Source organism: Cydia splendana, chromosome 13, assembly GCF_910591565.1.
Source record: "Cydia splendana chromosome 13, ilCydSple1.2, whole genome shotgun sequence".
Lineage (NCBI taxonomy): Eukaryota > Metazoa > Arthropoda > Insecta > Lepidoptera > Tortricidae > Cydia > Cydia splendana.
The window spans coordinates 15,878,573-15,891,422 of record NC_085972.1 but is presented as its reverse complement, the minus strand read 5'-3'; the positions used below and the strand labels follow the sequence as shown (position 1 = coordinate 15,891,422).

Genomic DNA, 12,850 nt, shown 5'->3' with positions numbered 1-12,850 from the left:
GGAGCGCCGATTACAGCGAGCTTCTATGCGAGGCCGAAGGCCAAGCTGCAAGAGAGCAGAGCTTGAAATTGAACTATTGGTCCAGTGTAAGCAAGTCCGAAGGCCGATAAAGACCGAGGCCATAGTGTTAAAGACCTGGAGCTTTCCTGCAGGTGCATTCGTGCGAGGCCAAAGGCCGTGCTGCAGAAAGGGCGACGATCGTGAGCTATTTATTGTTGTAACAGTGCACTGCTATGCTTGGATCGATAACTAAAATTTAATTTAAGGGTCAAAATCAAAAGTAAAATTACAAAGGTAATCGTTTATTTACATACTTGTCTCACCACTAATCATCTCTGAATTCTGGTGGTGGAGTAAGCACCAAGTTATCTAAACTAATAATTCCATTATCTAATTCCATATTAATTTCATTCACAGTCTCAGTCATTAATTCATCATCTGTTGACATTTCACTCGTTTCACTGGTCGATTGCTCTTGAAAAGTGTTGGAACATTCTATTACTTGAGTTGCCGCATCGGCAAGAACTGAATGACTAATCACAGAATCATCAGATTTTCCCGTATTACACAATTCGTCTGTGTTATCATTATCACCATGAATCGTATCATCCATGAAATTTGAATCATCATAGTTAACAATTACATTTGTATGTCTTGGGATATCTAAATGATCATTCATTTCACTTTCTGCAGCCAATACTTCGTCTTCAAAATCCTCAGCTGACAGGTCAGGTATTGGATTTATGTTGTCATGGTTAATCATGGTATTTAAGAGTCCGGTTGAAGATGTGATACCAGCTTCATTTCCAATATTATTATCTTGCACCATAGTATTTTCATTTTCTACGTTATCTTCTTTGTCATTCTCAACAGCGTGTGACAAAGCATTTTGACGAAATCGGTTAGATATAAAATGATTTGGTATTGGAATTACCGCATTGTTGGATGAATACGAATTCTTACTGAGCATAGCTTCGTTCGATGATTGTTGTCTTGTAGGTATCGATGATCTGTTAGCACTAGAATCATTATTATTTTCTCTACTAAGTCTGTCTGCTTTTAGCCTTTCTATTAAAAGAGGGTTGTCTTCTTTGAACTTATTCTTTAGGTCATTGATGATATTATCATTATTAGGGTGACGCCTAGATTGTTTTCTTAATTCAGCATTGAATTCGTATAACAATCTGTCGTCACTTTTGGCTTCAGCATTTGTGTCTTGAGGCTGAAATTAAAAATATTTACTTAGGTAGTTATACCTAGAGATTACTTTTAGTACATGGTATATATTATATTATAGTTTGGCAAACCAATTCCGTCAGTAGCAAAAAGCGCAAAATTTAAAAAATTAAGGCATGACTTTAAGGGTTGTCTTCCCATAATATATAAAATTTGAATACCTCGCCTTTTTCTACTGACAAAGTGGGTTTGCCAGGTACTCGTTGCACATACCTTTCTGCTTGCATTGATAAGTTCTGCAAGCTCCCAAGCCAATTTCACGGTACCTTCAGGCAAGTTTGTTTTTGCTGCCAGAGACAAACCATAATTTTCTATGGTAGTGACACCAGGATTTATTTTATGTTCGTAGATCAAACGTTTCTCGGTCATCTGCGAGCCAGTTGTCTGCGTTGGCGAACTCATCATTTCTTCTTTTACTTCAGTGTGAAGGCTAAAAAATTAATAGTCCATTTACACATTTCTTTTCCATGTAAGATATTTCATTAGGTACTTTTTTGTCCACTTACTTGACCACATTGAAGTATAGATCCTGTAGCCTCGTCAGATACATGAAATGTGTTGTAAAGAAAGTAAAGGCATCACTTGCAAGTAATTCTTCACATATAGCCCAAGCTATACTTGCTCCCTCCTCAGTTGATGTTGCCCTGAAAAAAACGTTATTTGCAATTTCATTCTCAATTGATTTGTATTTGATTTATTTATATTTTATATAAAAATATCTGACCTACAAAGTTCGTCAATTATCACCAAACTTGATGTCGTCAAACCTTTCAAAATATGTTGCGATTCCTTCATCTGAAATTCGATAACTGGTAACATTAGTAAATACCCAAGTTACCTAACATAATTTTTCGTTTCTACCGAGAGCAACTGAGCGAAAATATTCTTGAACTTGCTTATGTTGCATTTAGCATTAAACTATGCCCCGATTCAGAAGAAAATGAAATCCCACAAGTGTATTTTATTTATTACCTCAACGACATAAGTAGAAGCATTCATTTCAACACTATCGTTGAAGCCCATTCGTGAGAAGACACGGTCACAGATTCTGAGTACTGCGTTAGTTGCTGGCAAGAAGCAACCCAGCTGAAACAATGCAAATCTGTGTCATATCATAATCCATACCTACAATATAAAAAAAAAAACAAAATTATTGAGAAATATTGTTTTTCGTGTATATGTTCTACCAGTAGGTACTCTAGCGAAAAGTGTTCTACCTGTTTCTTGTAGGAAATTTTATGTTTATTATTTATGTTTAAGATTTTTTTTTGCTATGAGTCATACTTTACAAATTATTAACGAAAAAATAAAAACAAGGAACCTTAGAATTTATTATAATTAACTTTCCCTCTTTATTATCTTTTTAAACATTGGTCCCTGCGAAAAAGTGTATTGAATCTTTTTTGTACAAAAATTTGGGTAGATTATTAACTTTTAACAATTTTTTTTATATTGGCCACCGTTTACGAGTTATTAACGAAAAAATAAAAACAAGGAACCTTAGAAGTGATTATAATTAACTTTCCCGCGTTAATATCTCTTTAAATATTGTTCCTAGCGAAAAATTGTACGGAATCTTTCTTGTAGGCAATTTTATGCAGATTACTTGTCTAGTAGAACATTTTTGGCTATGAGCCACCGTTTAAGAGTTATTTACGAAAAACTAAAAAAAGGGACCTTTAATATCAAATATCTCACTTCCGGTCAAGAATTCGATCAAGCAACCGGCAAAATCGGATTTAGCGGGGTCTAATTATGTTAAAAAACCCGGTTGCCAAAAAGTAATATGATTTGCCAGTCGAATCAAGAAGGAGAGCGATTTTGAATTTTTATGTCTAGTCTATAGTGGCAGAGGGATGGATAGAGTCCTTTACATTGTGCTTCTGTTAGTTGCAGAGGCTAACTTTAGCAATCCTTTAGCAATAAACTAAATTATGTTTATAAACAACTTAGTAAATACGTATAAAAAAACGAACCTGCGCCATAATTTGTAACACAGCAATCTGTTTTATGTAAATGCTTTTGCCGCCCATATTCGGACCAGTGATTATAGTGAAATTCTGTTCAGGACTGGCATACTGAAATATTAGAAGCGATTTTAAATATAATGAACAATACAACACATATAGGCATAGAATCGAAATTACCTGTAAACAGATGTATGCTCATAATTAATAGATATCAGCTTGTGTCTTAAATCAGCGGTCGGCAACCTTTTAGCAGCCAAGGGCCACATAGCAGTTAACGAAGTGGACGCGGGCCGCACTTTGTTAATATTTATGACTTTATCAGACATTGTCATTTGTCAATATTACATACAAACAAGCCAGGGAGGCTCACGAGCCGCTGGTTGCCGACCGCTGTCTTAAATGACTAGACCAGATTATATGAGACTAGATTTTCAAGGTATTCTTACGATATCATTAGGCACGGGCATGGTTTGCGTATTGTAGTCCAGAAGTGGATGTATGCTATTCCGAATGTCCAGGTAATCACTGAAATCCGGCCGAATGTATGACCCCACTGTGCTTGCCTGAAAAACAGTAGTGTAAGAAAACAGTGAAGGCCTGGCTTTACAGAAAAAGTCAGTTAAGAATTACAAGTAAAGCTATAAAAGTTAAGTGAGATGTCATACTTGAGCCATGGCCAGAAGAATATCCAACTCTGCGACATTTTCGCACAGAGTATAAAGACTAGCCATAAATGGTCGGAGGTCTTTTAGTAGGCTCCCAATCACACTAGAACATAAGAAAGGCACATCTAAAACATCGTTTGCAAGTAGATGATTGTGACCATATGTTAGTATAGGTATACTAATACGATATAAAAAGACATGTTACATGTTGCTCATTTTCTGTATTTCATTTAGAGACTCTTTAGCCTGCTGATCAAGAACCACCAACTCTTCTGTAGTCATAGAGATCCTACTACCATTGTTTTGGACCTGCAAAATTCGAAAAATTTAGTCTATAACTTTACGATTTCAATTTTCTATTTAAAAAAAGAATGATACCTACCTGAATAAAGATTGGAGGTAAATCTTCCACGTTGAAAATCCTTCTGTTTTTGGGAGCGATTGTCAACACTATGTGGAATCCCTTCATCATGTTCTGATTTAGCCTTAACGACAAGTCGTATGATTCTCCCAACTGCTCTACTATCTTCTGTATGTCGTCTATAAGTTCCGAGTACGTTCTTCGGGCCACGTCTAGAATATAATTCTAAATCAATGTGCAAAATGTCTTTATTTGTTTAAAGTTCACATTTGAGAGTATAAACAAATAATCGGCCAAGAGCATGTTGGGCCATGCTCAGTGTAAGGTTTCGTAATTATAATTCTGTTAAAATAGGCTGAACGGGGGCTATTAGTTAGTATCATGTACATTACAAGCATAAGGGCATGTTTGCAGCGCTTTGTACGTCTTTTTATAAAAAAATAGGAGATTTTTTGTTATAACTCAAAAACGACTGGACCGATCATATTCGCTATAGTTTTCATTGAAAGTGTTTATTAAGCTTTTGTTACACAATTTTTTTCATATTTTTTGAAACCATAGTTTAAAAGTTAGAACCCGCCCCTCTAACTTCTAACATGTGCCCCCCCGGGCACATTTTTTTTTTCTTAATGGTATTAGAAGACCCCTATTCCTATCCAACGATATCCCACACTATTGAGACAAAGCAAAAAAGAAATAAAATAAATAGTTATTTGTACAACAAGAGATCAAAGTTTGATATTTCTTCGAGTGCTTATTTTGAGTCCCGTGCAAGCGAAAGATTCTATAATAGATTCACGAGCGTAGCGAGTGAATCTAATTTAGAATCTTGAGCGTAGTAAGGGATTCAAAAGCGCACGAGATGTAAATAACTTTGATCTCGTGTAGTACACAAAATTTTTCACTCTAAGCAGTGAGAACATACCTAGAGGGACAGAGATAATAGAACCCACATATCGAACTTGTTGAAATGACATTTGACTATAAAGGTCACTTGAATGTCATTTTGTCTCACTCAGTGAGCAAAATGCGATTTTGCTCACTGAGTGAGACACACTTAGTGAGCAAAATGCGATTTTGCTCACTAAGTGAGACAAAATGACTCAGTGAGCAAAATCGCATTTTGCTCACTGTTTTTAAGAAGCAAAGTACCCTTGTTCGAGCTGCTGAGGTGAAAAATAATTTGTATGGGAGTTCTCCAAAAAATGTAGTTGTTAGTTTTTATTTTACCGTTCTATCGCAATGCATGATTTATGTATCCATGCCAAATTGCAGCTTTCTAGCACCAACGATCACGGAGCAAAGCCTCGGACAGACAGACAGACAGACATGGCGGAACTGTAAGGGTTTCTAGGTGACTACGAAACCCTAAAAAATCAATTAACGTCATTGGTAGGTACTCACACTTTTATTATCTGTCAAAGCAGATAAGAATGAACTTGAGGTAGAGCACTTTGTCTAGAGGTCAAAGTAAAGATCATAGTTAAAATTACTGGGGATTTACCTAAAAGTCCATTGATGTCTGGCTTCACAGCAAAGCAGCGTTGCAGACTACCCATGTACTCACACTTTTATTATCTGTCAAAGCAGATAAGAATGAACTTGAGGTAGAGCACTTTGTCTAGAGGTCAAAGTAAAGATCATAGTTAAAATTACTGGGGATTTACCTAAAAGTCCATTGATGTCTGGCTTCACAGCAAAGCAGCGTTGCAGACTACCCATAGCGCCTTTTTCTAAATGCGCATCGTCTTGGATTACAGTCTTGATTCTTTCTGCTATTTCATTGTAGTGTGGGTTTTCAAAATCCTGGTGATAAAGTGAATATTGAAAAACAAGATCTCGTAACTCCCATCATGTGATTCCCCTCAGGTTTTCCCTTGGTCATATTATAACTACGAGAGTAACTCTGTCTATATATGTCTGTCTGGTACGAGTAGGTACCACTTCACGCTTAAATCAATTTATTATGAAATTTGGTATGGACATACTTTGAGTCTCGGGAAAGGACAAGAATAGTTTTGTCACGGATTTTATCATTCTACGCGGAAGTCACGGGCACCAGCTAGAAATTGTTTTTCAAGTTACCAATTTCATTTTGTTAAGCCTTCCACTATTCGCAGGCTGGAGAGCTTCAACCAGCTTTGGTACCATTTCCATTGTAGTCTTCAGTAGCAAAGTTTGGTTCAGCTGCGCCTCCCCCATTTTGTCCATGTTTTGATTTTGCTGCTCAACGCATAATAACAATATCCTATCAATGTCCGATAATTTCTTGACCACGTCCTAAAACATCGTATGTTCAGTGAGTCATAAAAATAAGATAAGAATTATTTGTGTATCAAATGTTGTTTACGAAAACTTTGGAAGAGTGTTTTTTCGGAAATTGTTGTTGAGGTAATCCCACTTGAACAAAATCCCGTTCCCCTCAGCTGTGGAAAATATGTAGTTGACATCAGAATTTCACCTAAGTATATCCTTGTATTGCTGTAGTTTCAAAACTGCTCGGGCCCGAGGGGCTATTCCATTTCCACAACTGAGGGGCATTTAAATCATTTTTGCATTAATGATTATTTGATGTAGGTACTTAGATCCTTCGAGGAAGCCATTGTCCAAAGATTGATATCATATACGTCTAACGATGTTATTTTATTACCTGTAATCCGATCATTAACCCCGCTTCATTATCCATCAAATCCTGGACAGAGTCTAGTCTATTCTCAATCATTTCCTTATTGCACGAGGGTTGCAGTATAGCGGCTCTTAAAGCCCTGATCCCACCGACGGTGTATGTTGGTCCTAATACTCCTAAGAGACAGCAAGTTACGCCAGCAGAGGACACTAATGGCTGGACTAGCTCTAGTTGGGTTGCTGTTCCGACATCTAATGAAGAAATATAAATTAAGGGTTTTCCTGGAGGACAAATTGTATCTCAAAAGGAAGGCAAAATAAAACAGTGATTGATTAATTATCTTTAAAGACGCTTGTCTTTAAAGATCAGATGATAGATAGATGAATGAATTGGCATAGCAGGTATCTTTGATGTAGCATTTATGTATTATGGGCGACTGTGTGCCGTGAATCTCTAAAGTTCTGCGAGTTGATGGATGATAGGCTCTCCATTTATGTTTAATGTCACCCTATATATTTCATGTGTTTGTATACTGTGTATTTTGCAATGTTTAATTTCTCGGTGTATTGGCTTGTCTGTAATGCCGTGTAAATATGTTGTTAATATGTAGTATCATGGAAAGTTAATTTTGAGCCAGCCGTACCAATGATCATAGTATTTTCAGAGGAATGATAGACGATCTTCAGTGACTCCCTCGCGAAAACTATGAACTGGATGTATTCCACATACTTAAGAACAGCAGCCGCCGCTGTTAAAGCGTAGTGCCTAAAAAGATGAACAAATATTCAATGAGTCCAAATACATAGATCGAAATGCTATTATTATAGACGTTATTATGTATTTATCTCTTGTATATGACAGTAATCTCCATATTAGCTCAACTATTCAGTGGCATGATAGTGATTGTTAGATTCAAAAACCAGTATACAATTTTCAGACTCATCCGGTCCGGTCCGGTCCGGTCTAGATTGTACATTTTTATCGAAGATAAATGGGTTATCATTGCAAAAAAACTTTTAAGCCACATGCAAGCCTACAATCTGAATTGTCTAGATTGCTTGATAAATTAGTAGAGATTAAGAAAAACCAAACTCACGCATGTGACGCATGCACAATCATACATAACGCTGAACACCGAAAGATAATGCAACATAAATTATGCTGCATGTAGAGTAGAAGGTTTTTTACAATAAATGTCTTCTTCTTCTTCTTAAATTATTGGTCCCGTATCAGTTGATACAGCACAATTGTACCAAAAGTTTATCGACAGCATAAAAAAAATCGAAAATCGTTAACTGCTTCTCTATCGCTCGAATATTCAAAGGCCATAGAGAGGCCATAGAACGCTTCTATCTTGAAAATACTTTAAAACAATACTCACTTATGCACAACCTGAAGATACACAGCGCTGTACTGCGGCGCGCACAACGTCTGTATATGCTGTCGACCAGCACCAGCATTGAAATGTTTTCGCTGCACCGTAGTCAAGTTCAACGCAGGGTATTGGTCCCGTATCAGCTGGTATAGTTGGTTGGGCTGCACGCCCTCGCAGAATGTGTTGGGGACTATTATCTGTAGATAGGGTAAGTATCTTTATAGCCTTGAGGTAGTGTCCAGGGCAATTTTTAAAGCCGGCAACAGAAACTGGTACCTACTGATAAATTTAAGGTATAGTGTACTTAAATGGTGGAATGGTAATTTAATTAATAACACGCAGGTATCGAATAAATAATTCAGTTTGACTCCATTGTCTTTTACGTTCGGGATATTATCATTACATAACGTTTAGTTAAATTTTGAAAATAATGAGAATTATTTACAGGGTTCGACAAAGACTTCACCACTTACTTCAACTGGATTAAAGTAGTTAATCTTAGTCATGGTGTGAGTGTACAAGAGCGAGTCGCTGAACTGACACAGCACCAAGTTGGGGTGTCTCAAGTCCACCGCTGCCATCCCTATCTCACCTCGCGCCATGCCTCTACCTTCCGATATTGCTGTAATTTAAAATTATTAATAAAGAATAAACTAACTACACGAGCTCAGCCACCCCAGGGGCCGGCAAATTGCATTTGGCTCTTCGGAGGTATACAACCGCAACCCTAAAAAACACTTTGTATTGTTAGGCCACTGAAAACATCATTTGCCGCCTTAAACGGAAAGTCAATTTTACTGCGGCTGGCGGCTGGATCTTTTTCTCAAAAGTGTGCCGAGCCCAGAGCCACCCAAAGAGCATTTTAAAGATCGTCTCTCTTCCCTAATAATACCTATTCAGCGGCAGCCTATCAGATATCCCAAATTCCCAATACGCGGTCCGATCTTTTAGGTTTTAGGGCTTCATCGTTTACCAGTTGTGCAACTTGTGCACCCTATATACACTCTCCTTACATCACAGACTTCCACAGTCAATCTAATGTCAGAACAAATAATGATAAAGCCGAAAATATACTTCCATAATCGGCTTTTAGGTCAAGCTGCAAAAAGCTAATATCTTTTATTGGATTGTGTTTAGCGTTATCGAAATTGACTGTCAAGTTTATAAACCAAAAAGTTAATGTTTAATTAGTCCACTCTTAAATAACTCTAGAATTTAGGTATGATAGTTTACCTAAAATGACGCTTGCTTCGACTGCAGTACTGGATGATCGAGCTGATCTTGTGCCGCTGTATCCACCTATAATTAAAAGAATCATCATCACCAACAACCGCACCAACGCACCATAACCAACACGTCGCCCGTACGGCGTTCCGGCCATGGATGAAAAGGAATATTACATATATGTACTAACTTAAAAGTTTTTCTAATCCTCTGCTCCAGAAAGTTACGTGATATTCAAGAAAAAGTGACAAACTCCTCCCGTGGCCGAGGTATCCTTATTCAAGGATACCTCGAATAAGGATGAGGATACCTCGAGTACCTATCCTTCTTTAAGGTAGCACGAGTGCAAAACACAAATCAAAATATTTACACCACTACATTTTGATTTGTTCCCTAGTTGTCACTATGAGGAGTTAATTCTCACTTTAGCTATATTGACTTATCGATTGTAAAATCATTGTCATAGCGGGTATATTCCGCGCGGGGTTATCACTTAGCAACCTTTATGTGATAGGTTCAACATTTAGGTAGTTTATGGAAGATATCTCAGATATTACGTTACCTACTCGACACGCCTCTCAAAGACCTTTCTCAAATTGTTTTGATTAAAGAACTGACTCAGGTTTTGCAAGACATGCGGGAAGTAATAGTAGGTGTAAATAAAGAGAGGTTCTGATCAAGGTTTTTCTTCTGCTGCTACTGCCGCCGATATCTTAAAGCCGGTGCTGATCTTATTCCTCAGAGAGCAGAAGAGTCAACAGTCGTTGAATCACTAGCAAGTATCTGACTGTTGCTTTGTCGCTGGACCAGGACTCTGGTTTTGAAGAATTTTAGGCAAACTATAGAGTAGAGACGATATGTTTGAAAGGATACTTCACCTCTACTGCTACTACCTAAATAGATAGATTAGATAGTATCTCAAATCCTGTGGTCTGTTTCTCGGTGTACAGAAGTCATGTCGTTGGGACCAAGACTGGCCAGCTTATGTAGAACGCTAGGCGATGTATAGTGGGGATAGGTAGGTATAAATGATATAATATTTCACCTCTGCTGCTACTGCTGATGTATCTCAAAGCCTGGGGTCTGTTTCTGGGAGTGCAGAAGTCAGAGTCGGCAGCCGCTGAATCGCTGGCGAGTATTCTGACTCTAGCTTTGTCACTGGACGACGACTCCGGTTTTGTGGAACTTGAAGTAGGCAGTAATCTGTATGATAAGAAAACCCATGTTTTAGGGAAAAAGAAGAAATAGCAAATCAAGGTAACTTGACGGTACAAAGAAAAGCAGTAAGTACCTACCTACCTACCTACAGACCCTATACAGTCTGCAGCGGCACTAATAACTTGTACCCACGGATGTATTTGCACAGATACCGTCCGTGATCCGTGAGGGATGTGACGGAATCTTGAAGGAATCTATGCAGCTCTGTGCTAGTACCTACCAAAAATTTAATATTTGACAGAAATTGTATACGCAACTCTATAGGTATCCATAGACCTACAATCCTTACTAATATTATAAATGCGTCAGTAATTCTTTTGCTGGCTGTATGTCTGTAACCTCTTCACGCTTAAACCGCTGAACCGATTTAGATGACATTTGGTATGGAGATATAGTTTGAGGCCCGAGCTCTATCTCGTTAGGATCATTTTTATCGATCATCATCATCCCACGCAGACGAAGTCGTGGGTTGGTCGTGGGTAAAAGGTACTAGAACCTAAATATCTCAACTCTATGCGTATACCTAACGTTTTTCGTATGATACTTCAAGAATAATTCTCATTCAAGAATTATTGTCATTCTCTGACAATATTAGAAAATCACATCATATAAAACTACCAAACAAACAACCTTTAATTAGATTAATGATGAAATTGAACCTAACGCAACAGAATTGTTTGTTTTCTCTGACCTCGGCTGCATCACTAGGCAGACGAATGATCGGGATGATGTAAACTAAGTAACACGCGTACATTCGCAGATAGCGAGTGCGGCTCCGATTGTAGGTTTATTGACATTTTTATTCCAGTGTTCTATTTATGGACAACTTCTTAAACAAAACAAAATCGGTGACCAAAGAAAGGAATCATTATACGGGGTGTCCCGTTCAGTATGGACCAAACGAATGCTAATGATAGAGAACCTTAAATGGAAATTTAGCTCCATTCTTTGATAACTATCAGAACAGAGGGCCTACCGCTAACATCGAAAAATCGAAAATCATTATCTGTCTCTCTATCTCTTGCATATTCGAGAGACCCTCAGTTTTCAGTCAAATCTGGTTAGTAAGTAGGTATGTAATTACAGAATTTGGTCTTCTGAACTTTTTTTGTAAGGACATATTCCACTTACATTCATACTTTATGAAATAATCAAGTTACATAAGTTACCAACTGATTTACAAATGACATAAAATGTGCATGTACATGGTGGTCAAACCGGTAGCTCTGGGTCCTCTATCATTAATCATTACATCATTAGCCTTAGTTTGATCCATATTGAACCTGTACATATTTTCATAATTTACTGAAACACATCAATTTTGAAACATAATATTGTATACATAGGTACCTAGTACCTGTACCTAACTATTAATTCTTACGTATTGCGTGTAAAAGCAGTATCTAGGCATTGTGTCTTACTTGCGCTTTAAACTTTTTGGAGGTTCCAGTGGAGGTCCCATGGAAAATTTCTTCGATTTCGATGTGCTGTCCCCATTATTACTATTAAATTGGTAACGAGGGGCACTATTCTGAATTGAAGCTTTAACAGGTAATAATGACGAACTTCCCCGAATTCCTGAAATGGAAATGTATAACTAAATTAATTACAAAACTGTACCTACATGAATAATTTAAAATATTCAAAAATAAAATCAGACCTCGAGAAAATTCTTTTCGCACGAGCTCATTTTTTGGTTTTGACGATTTTCTGTTAGAAATTAGAATATTTGTTTCCCGGACCACATTCATTTTACATACATGGCAGAAGTTTACTTTTTAATTTCAAAACTTTTTCATTTGGCGCTCTTTGTGTCAAAAATGTCCAAATTAAGTGTTTGAAGTAGCCTATTTTCGAAATACTTTGGAATTAAAAAATATATTTCTGTTACTACATATTTACAACATTTTTTAGTAATATATATATATATATATAATAAGTAGTCTTTTTTCATATTTTAACAAAATATCTCTAGTTAGAGCTTTGAAATCTACGTCCTTAGATTGGACTTCGGTTGGGGTACGTTCATATAACTTAATTGTATTTTGGTTTTCCAAACGCTGTGCAAAATAACAAAATTTTAGAACACTTTGGTATGAATAAATTTTACAGTAAATGCGTACAACCGTACAACTAAAATTAGGTATAGGTATTAGGTACTTCAATATTTTGTCA

At 37.1% G+C, this 12,850-nt stretch overlaps 1 protein-coding gene across 1 annotated transcript; it reads right to left on the bottom strand.

Annotated features, from left to right (window-relative positions):
• Positions 1–286: 286 nt before the first annotated feature.
• On the bottom strand, positions 287–12,272 carry LOC134796166 (mutS protein homolog 4-like). Its single transcript, XM_063768143.1, has 19 exons — positions 12,097–12,272; positions 10,503–10,660; positions 9,467–9,532; positions 8,707–8,855; positions 8,240–8,430; positions 7,502–7,623; positions 6,883–7,109; positions 6,318–6,512; positions 5,900–6,038; positions 4,254–4,444; positions 4,077–4,180; positions 3,872–3,974; positions 3,653–3,769; positions 3,213–3,314; positions 2,209–2,322; positions 1,961–2,031; positions 1,743–1,880; positions 1,450–1,666; positions 287–1,222 (listed from the first exon to the last, which is right to left on the bottom strand). Exons 1-19 carry the CDS (start codon positions 12,135–12,137, stop codon positions 326–328), a joined length of 3,342 nt encoding a protein of 1,113 aa, XP_063624213.1. The 5' UTR covers positions 12,138–12,272; the 3' UTR covers positions 287–325.
• Positions 12,273–12,850: the final 578 nt, after the last annotated feature.

What these genes read in the sequence shown, in the direction of transcription:
- LOC134796166 (XM_063768143.1), bottom strand. Translation starts at nt 12,137, where the DNA reads ATGGGACCTCCACTGGAACCTCCAAAAAGTTTAAAGCGCAA. An exon ending in TGAAAATACTATGATCATTG is followed by an intron (nt 7,110 to 7,501) that starts GTACGGCTGGCT and finishes TTTCTTCATTAG; the next exon opens with ATGTCGGAACAGCAACCCAA. An exon ending in TGCCCGTGCCTAATGATATC is followed by an intron (nt 3,315 to 3,652) that starts GTAAGAATACCT and finishes CTAATATTTCAG; the next exon opens with TATGCCAGTCCTGAACAGAA.